At 66.1% G+C, this 18512-nt stretch overlaps 4 protein-coding genes across 4 annotated transcripts in view; 3 read left to right on the top strand and 1 right to left on the bottom strand.

Moving 5' to 3' along the window:
- The first annotated feature begins 26 nt into the window (after positions 1-26).
- Positions 27-2384, top strand: CHLRE_01g007850v5 (uncharacterized protein). Its single transcript, XM_001700221.2, has 4 exons — positions 27-277; positions 397-495; positions 773-868; positions 1639-2384. Exons 1-4 carry the CDS (start codon positions 161-163, stop codon positions 1774-1776), a joined length of 450 nt encoding a protein of 149 aa, XP_001700273.1. The 5' UTR covers positions 27-160; the 3' UTR covers positions 1777-2384.
- A 50-nt stretch (positions 2385-2434) lies between these two features.
- Positions 2435-9470, top strand: CHLRE_01g007811v5 (uncharacterized protein). The gene is made up of 11 exons (XM_043058234.1): positions 2435-3796; positions 4096-4217; positions 4567-4755; positions 5027-5156; positions 5635-5768; positions 6320-6424; positions 6751-6855; positions 7212-7270; positions 7790-7892; positions 8086-8244; positions 8535-9470. The coding sequence occupies exons 1-11, from the start codon at positions 2815-2817 to the stop codon at positions 8739-8741; spliced, it is 2295 nt and encodes a 764-aa protein (XP_042928148.1). The 5' UTR covers positions 2435-2814; the 3' UTR covers positions 8742-9470.
- A 54-nt stretch (positions 9471-9524) lies between these two features.
- Positions 9525-14077, top strand: CHLRE_01g007774v5 (uncharacterized protein). Its single transcript, XM_043058233.1, has 5 exons — positions 9525-9615; positions 10057-10481; positions 10877-11066; positions 11529-11640; positions 12049-14077. The coding sequence occupies exons 2-5, from the start codon at positions 10077-10079 to the stop codon at positions 13544-13546; spliced, it is 2205 nt and encodes a 734-aa protein (XP_042928147.1). The 5' UTR covers positions 9525-9615; positions 10057-10076; the 3' UTR covers positions 13547-14077.
- Positions 14078-14082: 5 nt separating this feature from the next.
- CHLRE_01g007737v5 (uncharacterized protein) overlaps positions 14083-18512 on the bottom strand; it is an 8142-nt gene continuing 3712 nt past the window's right edge. The window contains exons 8-12 of the mRNA XM_043058232.1: positions 17943-18083; positions 17485-17631; positions 16989-17057; positions 16550-16675; positions 14083-16189 (exon numbers count right to left, since the gene is read on the bottom strand). Coding sequence (XP_042928146.1) covers positions 15944-16189; positions 16550-16675; positions 16989-17057; positions 17485-17631; positions 17943-18083 — 729 coding nt within the window. The 3' untranslated portion in view covers positions 14083-15943. The remainder of the gene's footprint in view (positions 16190-16549; positions 16676-16988; positions 17058-17484; positions 17632-17942; positions 18084-18512) is intronic.

The following is an 18512-nucleotide window of genomic DNA, read 5'->3' as shown; positions in this document are numbered from 1 at the left end:
CCCAGTTTGCACTTGTGAAGTTTCGTATGGTACTGCATGCTGAGTTCGAATACGTTTTGATTTAGGTACACGGCAATAGCAGGTGTCTTGGCACAAACTCAGCACGGACTTGCTCGCCCGAGCTTTGATAGAGCCCCGACCGTTGGTGTCTAGGTGACAAATGTCGCTGAACAGCCTGCGGGGCCTTGCCCGTAGCGCGCTGCAGGCGAAGAATGCCCTGCCCGCAAAGGCTGGAGCTGGCGCGCCTGTGAAGCTTGCGCCTCGTCCTGACAAGCCTGTGCGTGGACTACTTAAATAGCGAGCATGCAGCCGCTCAAATGCGTTTGTGCTGTGGCTCTGCTCTCGGCCATCACGTTCCTATTGCTGAGGGCCATACTCTTGCGTTGCCGGTCGCAGCTGCCCACCTGGTACGAGCTTTGGTGGGACAATGGATACTATCCCGGTCAGCCGGCGGCTGACTTCATGTTCGGTGCCTGGCCCGGCAACATGACCGAGGTGGGTTTGAGCAGCCCCTCCGCACGCCTCGTGCCCGCGATGGCTTGCGCACGCTGCCAGCCACAGCATCTTTTCCGGGATGGGATACCAAAGCCGCCGCTGTGCCAAACATGTGGCACGGACCTGCGCTGAGGGGCGTAGGGGACTGGGGCTGGGCCGCTGCGGCGGAGGGGTGGGCGTGTGGCATGGCGACCCAGCCTCCCGCACGGCGCTGTGCTCCTTGCGCCCCCCGTTCTCTCACCCTCTGCTGCGCCCGCCCCCTGCTCGCCCCGTTCAGACTTACTACCTGCGCTTCTGGTCGGTGTTCGGCCTGGCGCTGGCCGCGCCCTTCTACTACGTTGCCAACTTCACGGACGAGACCCGCATGCCCATGGTGCGTGGCGGCGGGTCGTTGGATCCCGTGGACTGGGGTGCTTGCTAGGTTGGCTGGGGCGCTGTGATGGGGCGTGGCACCCAGCGGCTGGATGCCGGACGGCGCGCTGAGTCCGCGGGTGGTGGCCCGGGGCTGGGAGGGGCACGCGTGTGGGGTTAGCTGCTGGGCTGCAAGCTGGGCAGCAGGCGGACAGCAGTCGGGGCAGCAACTGCAGCTCTCTGGGTTCTGCATGCCGGCAGTGGCAGGGCGCGCTGCAGGTCCACAGCGCATGGAGCGATGTGCATGCGGGGGTCTGGCGTGACGGTCGGGCCGGGGTGCCGGGTGACAGCCAGCGGGGGCAGCCAGCGGGGGCAGGCCTGCTGCTTGCAGTGGTCAGGGCGCGTCCTTGGGGCGTTGGCGGGGGTTTGGGGGCCACAGCAGTGCCCGGCGGCCGGCAGCCGACACACGGGACGCCGGTGCAGTGCGGCGCAGTGCTGCCTGGGCATGCCACCCCATGCTCTTCGTAGGGGGCGGGGAGAGCAGCGATGGCGGTGGTGCTGCCCCCAGTTGTGCAGTGAGGGCTGCTGGTCAGATGCGGGCTCCAGCCGAGCCTCATTCCGCGCCCGGAAGCACGCCATGCACTCCTTCTCAACCCACTTTGTCTCCACTGTTCAGCTTTGCCTAACCTCATTCTCTCTCCCGCCCGTGGCCGTGCCCTTCCCAGCACCCTTCCTGGACCCCTCCTTAATCTACTCCCCCCTTCCCCCGGGCCCTTTGCACCGCGCCCGCAGGTGCCTCAGCAGTACCCGGCTGAGGTCCGCGACGTGCTGGTGCAGCGGCGCAACAGCATGCTGAAGCACGACTTCTCCGCGCCCGACTTCAAGGAGGTCAAGGACCGCGCCAAGATCTACTGGACGCCGATGTACTAGAGGGCAGGCGGCGCTACTGGGCAGGCGCGTAGCAGGCGGCAGAGGAGGAGGATAGGGATGGGCTGCACAACGGGGGGCGCGCTGGGCTCAGCAGCGGCTTACTGTGTGGAGGAGTTGGTTGAGGAAAGGCGTGAGAAGGAGCGGCGGCCGGTTCGGTGCCTAGCAGTTGGAGCTCTGGGGAGTGGCCCTGCGATGCGGGGCGCCTGCTTGGCTCATGGTGCGTGTGAGCAACCTGAAGCCAGCTCTTGGCCAGCGGGCATGCGTATATGCTGGCAGCCTGGCGCCGTCGCATAGCACGCTTGCTGAGGTGGGTGTGAGGCTAAGCTGGCAGGTACCAGTAGGGTGGACCGCCGTGGCGCGCGGAGGCTCGGCGCCCGGTGACGCAGCCTGGAGGATGAGGCTGGTTTGGCTTATCTGTTAGATGGAGTAGGTCGCGGCTGTGCGCAGATTTAGTGCGGCTGTGGTGGCTCGTTGCGGCGCGTTTAGGATACGAGAAAGCAACAGGGATGTCGTGTCTGGGGCTCGACGTGTGTGTTTTGGTGTGGGGAAAACCGTCGTGGGTGGCTGCAGAGTTGTATGTTTGGAAGTCACTGTAAGCTTGATATAATAAGAAGCATTGACCAGCTGCGCCCTCGCAGTTTGCGCGCTCTGGTGATTCGGTCAAGTCGGCAAGCCGCAGGTCGAATTGCACGTCAAAGAAAACCGCTCTGCGACATTTACCCACGTAGCAGCGCACAGGACAAACCAAATTGCATGTTATCCAGCGACTTTACATTCATTTTCGAGCTGTTTCTTTTGCTTTTCAAAACCCCTACGCGCACTTGACATTCTGGCCGCTCGCTCGCGCGCTTAAGCATACTTTGGTCACAAGTAGCTGGAAAGCCAGGCAAAAGCCCAAAGTTCCAAGCTGACTGGCATCTCCCCGCAGCTGTCCTTATACCGCACGGGCCCTGGCCCGGCAACCAAAAATGGCACGAGCAATAGTATTCTACGACTATTGATAGCATAGGTGTGCCAGCAGTGGCAGAATAGTGTCAAATGTCGACGAATGGAGTTACTGGGCGACGGTCGTCGCGACAACGGCTTCCGCCAGCCGACGGCGCGGACAACTACAACGATGCTGGCTTAGCTGCGATGCTGCCACCGCCAGCTGGCATGCCGGCGGCAACAGGTCTTCCGCTGGGCGCTCCTCCGCTCGGAGCTCCCCCAGCAGCAGCTGGCCCCAGCCCTGAGCAAGCACCCCAGCAGCCGGCGCCGAGCTCGCTCTTTGGCCTCGCGGCGGAGCTCGCGGGCACGGCGCCGCCCACCCTGCCAGCGCCCGCCCCGGCCCCCGTGCCAGGCGCAGCCCGGCTCGCGCCTGCGCGCCTGGGCCCGGCACGCGGGCCGCCGCCCCCGCCCGACCCCTTCTCCCTCGCCGACCAGGCCCGGCGCAACCCACGCTCCGGCCAACAACTCGCCCGCGCCACCGGCGCCGGCGAGGTGCCCTACGGCCTAGCCCTGGAGCTTCTGAACGGTGCTGCGGCGGAGCCCGGCTCGCTGCTCAACCCCGCCACAGCCGCCGCGGCGGAGCAGGCCGCCGCCTCCCGCGCCGCGGAGCGCGCTGCACGCCGGGCGCTGGGCCCCTCCCTCGCACGCGCCGGCGGCCCGCCCGGCGCACTGCCTGTCAGCGGCGGCGGCGCCACGCCCTACGACGCCGCGCTAGCCTACGACAACCCGCTCGCGCTGCCGCCGCCGCCGCCGGATTCCGTACTGCCGCAATCGCTTCAGCCGCCGCCTCTGGATCCGTTCACAGTCATGGAGCTAGCTGCCAACGCACAGGGCCTGCCGGAGCCCGAGTATGGTCTGGTGGCGGAGCTGCGAAACCGCGCGCCGCCGGACCCGTTCGCCAATGAGTACGGCTTGGCGGCGGAGGCGGCGCGGCGGCGCTCGCGGTCGCCGTCGCCGATGGGCCGTGCGGGGCGGCTGCCGCCGCTGCGTGCGCGGCGGCGACTGGATGCAGTGCTAGCTCCCGGGGAGGCGGGTGGGTTGGGGGTGGTGGGAATGGTGGGGGTGGGAGTGGTCGGGGATGGGAGAGATGGGTTGAATCGATTTCCAATTAAGCGAGGCCCTGGGTAGGAGGAGGGCTTGGAAAAGGGTAGTGCTGGGGGCATGCAATGGGCGATAGGACAATGTGGCCTAAGGGAACGGACGGCGGTGCTCAGCAGCATTGGGTAGAGCAGGGCGGTCCTAGTGGTGTGCAGGCGTTTGCCCCTGTTCCTTCTCACCCGCACTGCTGTCCCGCGCTTGACTCGTAGTCCCCCGCCTCCCCCGCACTGCCAGACCTTGCTGACGAGATGGCTGCGCGGCAGCGGCAGGCGGCCCTGGACGCGGCCGAGCCGTTCAGTGCGGCGGCGCGCGCGGACGGCCAGGACCCCTTCGCGCTGGCGGATGAGCAGCTCAAGGTGAGGGGGTGATGCCCGGGCCCAAGGGGGTCGGGGTGGGGTTTCACTGGTTACAAGATGGGTGGCGTGCATGGGGATGTAGCATGGCGAAAAGGGGAAATTGAACCAAGTGGGTAACTCGGATGGGGCGGGAAAGGCTGGTAATCTCTTTCCTCTGCCCGTCCTTAAGCCCTCCCGTTTACTGAGGACTGGTGTGAACTAGGCCCCCCTTCCCGCGTCCCTTCTCACCTGCCCTTCCGTACCTCCGTCATCCTCGGACTCCTGGAGGCAACCCTTTTCCCCATCTCCCATCCCCACCCACCCCCACCCCCACCCCCCACACACACACCTGTCTCTCCCTCTCCCGCAGGTCCCGCGCGAGATGCTGGACCCCTACCTGCCCAGCCAGCAGGAGGTCCCTGGCGAGCACGAGCGGCTCAAGACGGAGGGCGGCGCGGCGGACGCCGTCAGCGACGACGACGAGCTGTACGGCCTGGCGAGGGAGCTGGGCGTGGACCTGGACACGGCCAGGCGGATACGGGCGGAGCGGAGGGCGCAGGTGGGGGGGAAGTGGGAAGGGTGGGGCGGCAATGTGTGTGTGTGGGGGGGGGGCGGTGGGTGTCGGGGCGTTGGGGGTTTGGGGGTGGTCATGTTGGGGGTGGTACGGGATAGTAGGTGCGATGTGCTCCGCGCGCATTGCAGGAACCTTGGGGCGGATGGGTTTGTGTCAGGCGTGTGAGTTCAGGGTTGCTGGCCCATGAACGCTTCTGTCAGCTTCGGCCCACCCACCCATCCATTCACCCACGCATGCCGCATCCACACACCCACAGGGCCTGGACGCGTTCGGCATGCCGCTGGCGGGTGGCGCCGCCGCCGCCGCCGCCGCCGCCCAGGAGCAGGCGGAGCCGCCGGGCCCCAAGTACATATACGACGACGACACAGGCATGATCGTCACCACAGGTGGGAGGGGTGGGGTGGGGTGGGAGGGGTGGGGTGGGAGGTGTGGGGTGGGGGCTGTGGGGTGGGAGGGGTGGGGTGGGAGGGGTGGGGTGGGAGGTGTGGGGTGGGAGGGGTGGGGTGGGAGGGGTGGGAGGGGAGGGGTGGGAGGGGTGGGTGGGGTGGGGTGGGAGGGGTGGGGTGGGAGCTGTGGGGTGGGAGGTGTGGGGTGGGAGCTGTGGGGTGGGAGCTGTGGGGTGGGAGGGGTGGGGCTGGACTGCATTCGCGCCTCCTTTCCTAAGCCCGCTTTTGGCCCGCCTGACTGGCACGCCCGCATAAGGCGTGGAGGATGTCGCGGTCAACGCGGGCCGCGGGGTTGCGCATTGACAGTGTGCGGTAAACGTGAGCGTACATGCCTGCCCGTTTGTTAGAAGAGAAACGAATGGCTGCCGGTATGTGTGTGTGTGTGTGTGTCTGCGCCCCTTGATCCTCCCTTGTGCAGAGGGCGGACAGGGCGATGGCGGGCGTGTGGCGCGGCAGTACATTGAGGACGAGGTGACGGGGCGGTTCTACAAGCTGCAGTCCAAGAGGCGGCGGCTCTTCGCCTTCTTCCGGCGCAAGGAGCCCGCGCTCATGGTGCGTGCGCGCGGCCGCGAGCGTGCGGCCGCGAGCATGTGTGGGCGCGTGGGCGTGTGGGCGTGTGGGCGTTGGCGTGGGGGAGTAGGGGAGGGGTCACAATGCCATGAGCAAACTGGCCAAGCCCCAGAACCGGGGGCCGATGGGGGTTGCGTACAGCGCTTACGGCACACACGTACGTGCGGCTGTGGGTGGCGCCGTGGGTGTGGGTTGAGCGTGGCGTGTCTGGGCTGGCATGCGGGTAGTGACACGGGTATGGCACGGTCAGCATCCGCTAGCCCCTCGTCCGTCCCGCTCCCCGCCCACCTCCAAACCCGGCTCCGCCCACGCCTCCGCCTCTCCCCACCCCTACCGTCTTCCATGTCCTTAGCTTGTCATCATGCCTGTACCCCCCTCATGCCTGTAGCCCCCAAATGCAACCCCTCCCCCCCCTATGTACCCCCCCCCCATGCACCCATGCAACCCCCCTGCACTCCCGTTTTCGTTGGCTTTGGTTTAGTTTGGGCTGGTATTTACAACCCCCCCCCCCCCCCACGTTGCGACCCCCTCAGGAGGACGACAGCGACGAGGAGGACGCGCGCGGCTTCCGCGGCTCCATGCGGAGCACCGTGAACTGGCTGTCCAACTTCTTCTGCGTGCTGGGGCTGTTCATGGAGGTGGGGAGGGGAGGGGAGGGGAGGGGAGGGGAGGGGAGGGGAGGGGAGGGGAGGGGAGGGGAGGGGAGGGGAGGGGAGGGGAGGGGAGGGGCTTAGGGAGTGGCCCAGGGAGGGGCCCAGGGAGGGGCCCAGGGAGGGGCCCAGGGGAGGGCCCTCATTTGCACCCACACTTGGGTCCGTAAGTGTCACGTCTCCTCCCATCCGTTGGGTCCCGCTTAGCCCCGCCCCACGCCATATGTCCTCGTGTCTTGAACTTTGTACGGGCAATGGTGTAAACAAACTCACCTCCCCAACCTCACCCCCCACCTCCTCCACACCTCCCCCAGGGCCTGCTGGCGGGTCTGGCGCTGCTCAACTTCTTCATGACGTACGTGCTGTACAGCCGCAACGGCCTCAGGCGCTCCCTGGCCTACTACGCGCCCATCGCCCTGGTGAGTGTGGGTGGGGGGGGGGAGGGCCCAGGGCGTGTGCTTGCATGCACGCATGTGTGTGCGCATGTGCATGTGTGTGTGTGTGTGCGCGTATGTGTGTGTGCATGCACGCGCGCGCGTGTGTGTGTGTGTGTGTGTGTGTGTGTGTGTGTGTGTGTGTGTGTGTGTGTGTGTGTGCATGCACGCATGTGTGCGTGTGTGCGTGTGTGCTTGTGTGCGTATGTGTGCGTGCGTGTGTGTGCGTGGTGAAGATGACCACTGTACTGCATCCACCCTAAACCACCCAACCGACACACACACACCTCCTCCACACACCTCCCCCACCCCCCCCTCTCCCCCACCCCACCCCCTGCCAGGACATGAACCGCCTCTACTACTCGCTGCTGGTGCTGTCCATCATCAGCTCCACCAGCAGGTGGGAGGGAGGGGGGAGGGAGGGGGTTAACTTTGAACCAATCCCGTAAGGAAACAGTCGCGCTGCGAGGGAGGGGGGGAGGGAGGGACGGAGAGGGTAGGAGAGCCGCAGCATTGAGGTAAAGAAAGGGATAAAGGACGAGGGAGCACTGGGTAGGGAGGAGGGAGCAACGTGGCAGGGGAAACGCGTGCAAAGAGAGGGAGGACCACTATACGTGTGTTTGGGGGGGGGAGTTGTAGATACCAGCCCCAAACTAAGCCGAACCCAATGCAATAGAGCGAGGAGGAGTTGCGCAAATTGGTGTGTCGACTTTCGCATGCTGTATTGCTTCTCATCATCATCGCCCTGCCCATCTCCCCTCTTCCGCTCCGCCTCATCTCCCTGCCCGCCTCCGCCTCCTCCCCCCTCTTCCCGGGCGGCTGCACTTTCTCCTTGCAGCGCGAATGTTTCCTTACGGGATTGGTTCAAAGTCAACCCCCCTCTTCCCCCTCCTCCCCCTCCCCCTCCTTCTGTACCCAGGCTGGCCCGCGACAGGCTGCGGCAGTGGGGTCCCCGCGGTCTGTACCTGGCGGCGGTGGACTACTGCCAGATACTGGCCTACCTGGTGGCCTACGTGGCGTCGGTGAGGGAGGAGGGAGGCAGGGGGAGGGAGGGGGAGGCAGGGAGGGAGGGAGGGCCTGTTTTTGTTAAGACAGCCTGACAAGCCTTTCCAGTTTCCCTAAAGCCGTTGGGCTTGGGCAAGCAATCCTTCCCTTCCCCTTCCCCCGCGCCACCTGCTCTGCACCTCTGCCACCCTCTGCCGCCCTGCTCCTCAGGTCCTGTGCACGCCGCTGGACGACGAGCTCAAGTACGAGTCCGACCGCAACCCGCGCTTCTGGCAGCTCACCTGGAGCAGCGGCTTCGAGGGCCGCTTCACCACCTGGAACATACTCAACGTGCTGCGGACCATATTTATCGGCATTGCCTGGTGCCTGGTGCGTTGCGCCTCGGAGGGCGGGAGGGAGAGGATACGGTAGCCGGAGCTGAAGTTGAGACCTTCCTTGTTTTAAACCCACCCCCGCCTGCCCACCCACCGAGCCCATCCTCGTGCTTCAGGCAAACGCCTACAACACACATACACACACATACACATACACATACCGTCGCTTTGCTGCATCGCATACACTGTCTTTGCGCAATGTTTTCCTTGTGCTCTTTAACACACACACACACACACACACACACACACACACACACACACACACACAACACCCGCCCCGCACAGGCCTGCTACCAGCTGTCCCCGGCCGTGTACAGCGCCACGCTGCGGGCCGAGGTGCGCGGGGCGCGGCGGCAGCACGCCCTCATGGCCAGCGGCGCGGCGGGGCCGGCGGGGCTGGCGCTGGTGGCGAATGGAGGCGGCAAGGGCGGAGGTGGGGGAGGAGGGGGAGGAGGAGGGCAGGTGGATCGCATGCAGCGCAAGACGGCGTGAGGCTGAGAGGTGGTGGGGGTGGGGGTGGGGGTGGAAGATGGGTGGTGGAAGTGGTGGTGGCGGTTGTTGCTGGGTTAGGATTGTGCGCGAGAGGGGCGGCGCCAATGCGCGGGGCCTTCTCCGGCGATTATGAGCTGCTGACAGCTGTGATCATATGTATGGTGGGTGTGGCTCCACGGTGTGGCTCCTTGGCGGCGCAATCGTTGTGAACCTACATTGGGATGCTGCTGCAAGCATTACTGCATCAGCCGAACTGCAATGCGCGACTCAAGTGAATGTGCACTAGCCGCCGCTAGTTGGCCACTTGACCCTGCCAGTGGAGCACCAGAGGTGCTGTGTCGACGGATGCGCCGGTGCATTCCCAACTCCGCATCTAGGGACTAGGGGGCTTCACCTGGTTGCACCGCTGCGGCAATGGTCGCCGGTGGCTGCGGCCGGTCATGCGTAATGCGTTGTACCGAGGACAGGGTGTGAGGGCGCTATTATGTGCAAGCAGAAAGGCTCATCCCTGCTGTGCGCCAGCCACTGGCGTGCGGAATTTAAGACCTGCATTTGGACTAGAGATTATTGGGGTGCAGGTGAGTGCCCGGGAGCGGGTTTTCTAACGCAAAGGGCGCGCGGGCGAGGGCGCTGGGACGGGCGGTCTTGACGGTGCTGCGCGCAGCATGGATGCCACGCCAAGGCGCCAAGCGGGGTTGGATTGCTCGAGACCGTGCCGAGAATCATACAGGACGTGCACAGACGTCAATTTGCATAGGCACCGACCTTATTGCTGTTTCCACTCAGAATCCCGCGCAACTCACGAAATTAGGAGTCGCGAGCGGCAACCGGCGTTTCGGGCAGATCTGTGAGGAGAGCAAAAGCAATAATCAAGGTACGTAGGGCGCGTGTTCTGGGCGCGTTTCGTGCTCTGCGCTGGGCTTCCCGGGCTGCCAAGCCCTTGGCTCCGCGCGACAAAGCCGCCTGATGATGGCTGCTGGATAGACACCTTGGAATATATTTATGTTTTGCTGTTTGGCCTGCCAACGGGCCGCCAGCACGTTTTGGGGACACTGTATTTTTCGGGCGAGGCCCCACCTCTGCTAGTAGACCATTTCGGCCTATTGAAATGCACTCTTCTAGTTAGCGCTTGCAACTGGGGATCGGGGCCGCTGCGCGGGAAGTTCGGTCTGCACTCCTGTTTGTCTCGCGTGCACGCGCCGTGCCCTCGGCGGACTGCGCTTGGCGAGCGTTGGCAAGCATCTGTCTTCGTCTTTGGTGCCGACAGACGGGCAGGAACTGACGGCACGGGGCCCCCGGCCTCCTCGCAGCGCAGGCCCCGCCACCATCGCCGCGATGTCCGTCGTCGCGGACTCTGCGGCCGCCGTTCCTGCGGCTGAGGACGGCAAGATGCCGCGTGTGACGGTGAAGGAGGCCAAGGGCGGCTCGGCCGCAGATGTGCAGCCTGTGGCAGACAACGCAGCCCCGGGTGCCGCGGGCGCCCCCGCCGGAGATGCCGCCGCGGCTGGCGTTGGCGCGGCGGCCGTGCCCCCTGCGGGCGTGCCCGCGGGCCCCGCCGAGGGCGCCGCCGGCGCAGGCGCTGCCGATGCCGGCGGCTTGGTCGCCAACGGTGATGGCGGTGGCGACCAACCGGGCGATGGCAATGCTAACGGATATTATGATGGTTATGGGTTTGATGATGAGGAGGAGGATGAGGACCTCGACAACTTCATGGCGAAGGCGTATCAGCTGTTTCTGGAGGTGGGTGGGTTGGTGGGGGAGGAGCAGGAGCAGAGGGAGGAGATGAGGACATGAGGGGTAGGAAGATGGGGACGAGGAGGGAGGGGTTGGGGGTGTGGGGGCACCAAAGCGGAGGGTTCGGATAGGTGGTGGGTTGTGGTGGGGCGTGGGGCGGGGCGTGGGCTGCAGACGTGGGCTGCGCGTGGTACTCCGAAACGCGGGCGATGACAGGCAGTGGGGCAGTGGGGGCCATGGGTACCTCCCGGGGATGCGACCGCGCATACCGTATTGGGCGTGTGGACCTGTTCCCGCCATCGCCGCCATCGCCGCCTATTGCGCCCCGTCCCTCCCCACCAAACCCACCCAACCCCGCCATGCCCTCGCCGCCCGCCTCCGCTTCGCCACCTCCCCCTCAGGCCACGCCGCCGGTGCCCGAGTGCATGTCGGCGGCGGAGGCGGCCCAGATAGCCGCCGCAGTGCTGGCCAACCTGCCCAACCCCGAGGCGCCCGCCGCCGGCGCCGCCGCCGCGCCGCCTGCCGCCGCCGCCGCCGCCGCCGGTCTGGACGACGACGGCGCCATCAACCTGACAGAGCCGGGAGTTGCGGGTGCGTGGCGTGTGTGTAGTGATGGGATGAGGTTGGATGGGGTGGGTAGAGGTGGGATGGGGTGGGATGGGGTGGGGTGGCCGGGGGCGGTTGTGTTCACCATCCCATCAGAAATGGAGAGGTGAGGCGTGGGTTGCATGCCCGAGCCCAACGAGTTGGTCCAGGGTGTGTGGGCGGGTTTTCACCGTTTGCAGTGAACAAAGAGCGACACACGGATGCAGGGCGCACGCGGGGTGGGGTCCTGTCCGCGGGGGAGTAGGGAGGGGGTCGTGTTGTGCTGTTGTGGCGGTGACGGCGTCTGGAAAGGTCGCTGGGTGGTGTTGTATGGCGGGGGCTGCAGGTGGTGGTGGACGTAGACAGCAGCAGCATGCGTACCAGCCCTCTGCTGCCTTGCCAGCTCCCCACCTGCCCACCTGCTCACCTGCCTGTCTGCATGCCTGGTCCTGCCGCTCCGTGCCTTAGGCAAGTCCAAGGGCGCCGGCACCTCCACGGGCGCCACAGCGCCGCCGCCCGCCGCCGCCGCCGGGGCCAGCGGCTCCAAGGCGAGCGCCAGGGCCTCAGAGGACATCAGCAAGTGGGTGGCGGGCGTTTACGGGCGGGGCGCACACGCGTGTGCGCGTGCGTCAGTCGTGTCGGGGGCTGGAGTGCGGGGGCTCCGAGGTTGCGTAGCCAACTGATACCAGGACCCAATGCGCCCCGCAGTGGTGTACGCGGCAAGGCTGTCAGGGGTTCTGTCAGTCCGCATTTCACCGGGTCGGCTTAGACCCGGGCTAGCCGTGTCCACACTCCACACACGTGTCTTACCCACGTGTCACGCAGCTTCCCACCACCTCCTGCCCCCCTTGCCGCCGGCCCTTGAGCCGCCATTCCATCACATACCCCACCAAGCGCACCAACCCGCACAACCACAACGCACAGCCACAACCACCGCCGAACCCACGACCACCGACAAACCCACACGTGCGCCGTGTGCCAATTGCAGGGCCGCCGCCAAGGCCCCCGCCGCACCTCAGCAGCCCGCCGCCGCCGCCGCCGGCGCAAAGGAGGCGGAGGAGGCCGCCGCCGCCGCCGCCAAGGCAGCCGCGGACGAGCTGCTGCGGCAGGAGGAGGCGGAGAAGGAGAAGAAGCGCAAGGCCGAGGAGAAGAAGCAAAAGGCGGAGGAGGAGAAGCGTCGCAGGGAGGAGGAGAAGGCGCGGAAGGCGCGGGAGGACGAGGAGCGCAAGGCGCGGGAGGAGGAGGAGCGGAAGGCGAAGGCGGAGGCGGAGCGCAAAGCGGCCGCCGAGCGCAAGGCGAAGGCGGAGGCGGAGGCGCGCGCCAAGGCGGAGGCGGCGGAGGAGGAGCGCAAGGCCAAGGCGGCGGAAAAGGCCCGCAGGAAGGCGGAGGCGGAGGCGAAGAAGAAGGCGGAGGAGGACGCGGCGGCGGAGGCCAAGCGCCAGGAGGAGCAGGCGAAGGCTGCCGCAGACGCCGAGGCCGCGGCTGCTAAGAAGGACAAGAAGGCCAAGAAGGGCGCGGCCGCCGCCGCTGCCGCGGAGGCGCCCGCCGCGCCGGCCGATGCCGCCGGCCCCTCCACCTCCCGTGTCATCCCGCCCGGCCTGGCGGCGGTCAACCCAGCCCTGGCGGCGGCGGCGGCCGCGGCCCGCGGGCCGCTGCCGCAGCCCGTGGCGGCCGGCGGCGCCGGCGGCGTGCGGCCCGTGGCGGCCGGCGGCTTTGCCAATGTGCCCATCACCGTCGGCATCGCCGCCGGCCCCGCGGCCGCTGGCGTGCGGCCGGCCGGCGTGGGCGTCGTGCCTGTGGTGGCGGCGCGCCCGGTCGTGCCCGGCTCCATCCCCATCGTGGCGGCGGCGCCCGGCGTGCCGGTGGTGCCGGGCATGCCGCAGGTGATTCAGGCCGTGCCGGGTATGCCGTACCGGCCCGTGGCCGCCGGCGGCGGCCCCGTGCCCGTGGTGGGCGGCCCCGTGCCCATCACCGTGCAGCCGTTCATTCCCGGCGCGCGGCCGGTGCCGGTGGCGGCCGGCGGCGCGCCCGCCATCCCCATCGTGAATGTGGCGGCTGGCGCCGCCGCCGGCGTGCGGCCGGTGATGGTGATGCCCGGCGCGCGCATCGTGCCCGGCGCCGCGCCCGGCGTGGCGGCGCCGCAGGCGGCGGCGGGCGCCGCCGCCCCCGGCGGCCGGCCCATCAACGCCATGGCCGCCGCCTTCATGCAGTACCGCACCGGCAAGACGACGGCGCCGGCCGGCGCGGCGGCGCCAGCCGCCGCCGCCGCCGCGCCGGCGGCGGCGGCCGCCGCCGCGGGCGGCGGCCACCACGACGAGGACGAGCACCTGTGCACGGTGTGCCTGGACGAGCACCGCACGGTGCTGCTGTTGCCGTGCGAGCACCTGGTGCTGTGCGAGAACTGCCTGCCGCAGATCCGCGCCAAGGACAACCTGTGCCCCATGTGCCGCGAGCCCATCCAGAACGTGAGCATCCTCTCCCAGTGAGGCGGTGCGTGTGGCGGTGGCGGCGGCGGCAGTGGCGGCGGCGGTGGCTGCGGCGGCTGCGCTCCTGATGGGGTGGGGTGGGGTGGGGTGGGAAGGCGGTGGGTTTGGTGGGAGAACTGCGCAAACGCAGGGCGGTGAGGGAGGGAGGAGGGGCATACAGGAGGTCGGAGGAGCGAAACACGGTGTCTTGTGTTCAATAGAAATGCGTGCAGTTCTGTGCTTTGGTTGGATGCGTTATGAAAGAGCGGTGGCGCTGAGTTCGCTTGGGCTGTTGCTAGAAGAGCAGGTGCCGCAGGGTTGATTTACACATGGCCCTGGCACTTTGGGGCGTAGCAAAGCTGGATAGGGAAGGACTGTTGCAAGCAGGAGGGCCGCCGGGACGGTTTGTGTTACTACAGCGGGTGTGGCGTTTAGCAGGCCGTTGCTTTTGGACTGCGCACGAGTATCGGGGCGGCAGATGGGGGACATTCTAATTGACTGACCGCTGGGCGTGGTTGCAGAGGGTCAGAATTGCTGTAAAGGCATGCCTGCATTTGCTTCAGGGCCCAATACTTGGACACACTGGCATTGCGGCGGCTCAATCTCCTGGCGCAGTCCATTAATGATGCATTTGAAGCTTCAAGCACACAATAACAGCGGTGTCCCCCCGCACAGACACACAGGACGCTACTGTCTACACGATGCGGTGGTCCCCCACACCTACACACTTCACCAACCTGCCTTAACACTGTCGCATCGCACACGGAACGCTACTGTCTATGCAAACAATATGGTTTACAGAAATTGGGAGCCTACGCGCGAAGCCTACGGGATTATCGGCGTGGGTCGGACGACTTGTGCTGCTGTAGACGTGTAGGTTGGACCCCTGAAAGCTCTTGATGCACGCAGGTGACTACCGTAAACCGGTACCCTGGTAGGCTGGTACGGCTCTCCTGATGCCTTGCAATGTACATACAAAGCGCCATTGCGCCAAACATTGTCCACTCACAAGGGACGGCTGCGGCCGCCGCCGCCTCGTCCCTCCACGCCGTCAGAGCGCTCACCAGCAGCATCAGCACCCTTGCCAGCACCACAACTACCCAGCTACCCCGTCCACAGTGGCACGTTGCTCACGTGCTCCCCAAAACCCGCACACCACCGCCGCCGCCAAGAAACAAACCAATCTTGAGATGTCAGCCACTCGAATCGCAGCCAGCGCGGCGAGGCGGCGCCTCCACGCCAGTGCGCGAGCGGTGAGTGTGGCTGTCAGCCCGAGCGAATGTGCCCGGGCCCCGCAGCCACACACCGCCATCCCACCGGCTTGCCTGCCTGCCTACCCTCGCTCGCTTCACTCTCCGAATCTCCATTTTCCATTGCCTCTCTCCTGTGTCTCCATTTTCCACTGCCTCTCTATGCGAATCCCGGCAAGGAATGCACCCCGCATGTCGTGTCTTTGCCCGTCCCGCCGCGCCGCACTGGAACAACCAGCCTGCAAGTACGACGTACGGCACAATACTTCAGCCAGCCCTACCCCAGGGTCCGGTAGCCAACATGCCCCTGCAACCTGCAACGCATGTTGGCTAAAGCGGCAAAGCATGTGTTTTGGCACTAAAGGTCCCAAGCCTAAATGACAATGCATCCTCGCATTAGCAACAAGAGCTGCAGACTGGAACACACATACCATACTTGTACAGGACAAACGGGACAGCAAAACACACCAGCACAACACGCACATAGAAGAGCATAGGGTTCGCATCAGTAACGAAACAATTGAAACAGCACGCCAGCAGCACATACACCACATACACAATCATGCAGCGCAGAAATACCGTACCACACACCACCTGTAGACGAAGAAATAATGTACAACCGCAACGCCGCATGCGCCCCAAGGTTGGCCAGGCGCGGCCGCCACACACAAACCACTCCTTCAGTCAGTCTGGAAGCAGTTCGCACAACGCAATAAGCTAGCAGGACGCCGCGCACGCGCACAGGGATGCTGCATGGGCCTCTCTCAATTAGATCATGCGCGCAGCGCAGCTGGCAGTCTTCGCTGAAGGGCTCACACACACACTCTGGCACACTCTCGCCGGTGCTGTGCGCCGCTTGGCGCCCTCACCAGGCCGCCACAACACCCCTCACCCTCGGGCCCGCAACGCGTCACCACCATCACCACCACCACCACGGGTCCACGCAAGTCCAGGCCAAATCAACGGAGTAACAGCCGCACGCGGCGTGCGCAAGTGTCGGCCAATTGCCCCCGCTGCAGCTACCGCAGAGCTGCCGCGGGGGCCGCGTCCATCAAACGCAGCCGGCACCCACCAAGCAGTCAGCCGCCGCCACCGTCTGCCTTGTCGCCGCCACCAGCCCTGCCGCCGCCAGCCGCCAGCCGCCGCCTACAGCCGCCAGCCCTGCCGCCTATAGCCGCCCCTTCTCCTCCTTGCCGCCCGCCGCCAGCACCTTCTCCACCTCCGCCGCCACGCCGTCCGGCCCCACCACCATCTCCACATCCACCTCCGCCCCCGCCGCCGCCTGCCTCCCACTCCCAGCCCCCGCTCCCCCGCCCGCCCCCTCCCCCTCCTCCTTCTTCTCGCTGTCTAGCTCGCGCGGCAGCAGCCCCAGGAACAGCGCCGGCACCAGGTTGAGCACGATGCAGGTGGACACCTGGCGGTGGGGAGGAGGAGAGGGTGGAGAGGGGGAGAGGGCGGTTGGGAGCAGGTTGTGGTTGTGAGCAAGCGGTGGTTGCGAGGCGGCTAGACTTTGGGGTCGGGGTGGATACGAGTCAACTCCAAGCCCACCCGGCTTGGGGATGGCAGAGTTCAATCCAGACCCAGAAACTTGAAACCATGAACCTGCTCCGACCCCGGCCTCAGTAGCCACTGCCTGGCCACCGCACGGCCCGAATCCCGCCCCCCGCTCAGTTGGCAACGACTTCGTCTGCAGTCTTCAGTGCATCCTGTACCGCTTTTCCAAACATCCTTGCAACCCCCCCCCCCACCACACACACGCCCCCCACACACTCACCAGCGCAAACAGGTTGTCGTACTTGTCCGAGGTGACGCCGTACAGATTGGTGAGGCCCGCCCCCAGCGCCGAGCCGGTGATGGAGCCGCAGTTGAGCACACTCATCAGCGTGGCGAACAGCGTGGCCTGTGTGTGAGGGGGGGGGTGCATTCATGTAATTATAAGAATTGAAGGCGTAGCCAGGAAGTGCACGTGTGTGCGTGTTTTAAGAGCACAAAGAAAACAAAGCGCAAAGACAGTATATGCGTGTGTGCGTGTTTGTCGGCGGTGGTAGCAACGGGGAGTTGCGTCCTGATAATACGTTGCCAGGAGCGGAAGCCCTATGCATGGGCTCTGGTGAACCCCGGCCTCCTAGAGGCCACCATGCCGCCGGCATCCACACACACACACGCATCCCCGTACTACACCCCCCCCACACACACATCCATCCCCCCCTCACCTCCACGCCTGCGGGGCACATGCGCGCCGCCAGCACCAGGATGGGCATCCAGGAGATCTGGCCCAGCACCTGTGTGCCGCGTAGTGTGTCGGACACAACGAACCCCGGAAATGAGAGCCGCGGCGTGTGTATGTGTGCGTATGTGTCTATGCGTGTGCTCAAGGGCATGCAGGTGTGCGTGTGGGCGTCAAGCGCTGGGAGGAGGGTCCGTAGGGACGTCTCAAGTAGCGGCGTGCGCCGCCGTGTGTACTTCCTGTCCTTGCCCCGCCCTCGGGCCGACCTGGAGTCTCCCCCATGTCCCTCTTTCCCTCTCCCTCTCTCCTTCTCCCTCCCCCTCCCCCTGGAGCTGGACGATCTCCCCCCCCCCCCAAGGTTGATGTCATCAGCAACGATTGCTGTTCCCCAAGGTTGTCTACCACTTCCCGGCCACCACTTCCCTAACTTATCATGAATGCAACCCCCCTCCTCCCTCCCGCCCCCCCCCTCTCCTCCTCACCGTGAGCACCATGCTGTCTCCCAGCACGAACAGCTGGTCGCTGAGGCCCCACTGCCGGTGCAGCCCGCTGATGAGCACCAGCTGGCTGCTGTTGAGCGCAGTGCCCAGCACCATGACGCCCACCAGCATGCGGCGCAGGGGCACGTCCTGGGGAGGGAGGGGGTGTGGTGGTGGGTTGAGGTGTGGTGTGGTGTGGGGGTTTGGTGGGTGTGGTGCGGTGTGGTGAGTTGGATGCGGGGTGGTGAGTTGGTTGGGGGAGTTGGTTTTGGCGTGTAAGGCAAGGTGGCAGGAAGCAAGGGGTGTGCTCGACTGATGGAAATGATTCCCGCTCCTCCTCCTCCTCCTCCTCCTCCCGCCCCTCTCCACGCCACGCCACCCCGCGCCACGCCACCCCACCCCACCCCACCCCACCCCACCCCACCCCACGCCACGCCACCCCACCCCATCACTTTCCCCACCTTGAGCCAGCCGTTGAATATGGCCACCCCTGCTAGGCTGGCCAGGCTGCCTCCCAGTCGCACGCGGCCCAGGAACTCGGGCGTGAAGCCCAGCGCGGTGGTCTGGTAGAAGAACATGGCGCTGTCGGCACTGGGGGTGGCCTGCGGGGGGACAAGGGGGGGGAGAGAGGGGTGAGGGGGGTGAGGGGGGGTAGCCGTTCATGCGGAAAACGAAGTTAGTCAAGTTACTATGGGGCGAGTTTAAGTGGGGGAGGCAGGGAAGCGGGGGGACAGGGGCGGGAGGAGGGGGCGTCACAGGATTGGGTGGGGCACACATCGGGCTCACCGGGTACCCGCTTCCCCTACCCTTCGTTTTTCCGGGGCACCCACCCACCCACCCACTCAGCCAACCCCACTTCGGTTCCGTTCGGTGTAGTTTGGGCTGGTATCTGCAACCCCCCCCCCCCCCGCCACCCACTCACCCACCCCTACCCACCCACCCACTCCCGCCCACCACACCCGCACACCCGCCCACCCACCCGCCCACCCACCCACCCACCCACCCACCGCCACCCGCCCACCCAACCCACC

This window comes from Chlamydomonas reinhardtii, chromosome 1 (assembly GCF_000002595.2).
Source record: "Chlamydomonas reinhardtii strain CC-503 cw92 mt+ chromosome 1, whole genome shotgun sequence".
Lineage (NCBI taxonomy): Eukaryota > Viridiplantae > Chlorophyta > Chlorophyceae > Chlamydomonadales > Chlamydomonadaceae > Chlamydomonas > Chlamydomonas reinhardtii.
This window is presented reverse-complemented; position numbering and strand designations above follow the sequence as displayed.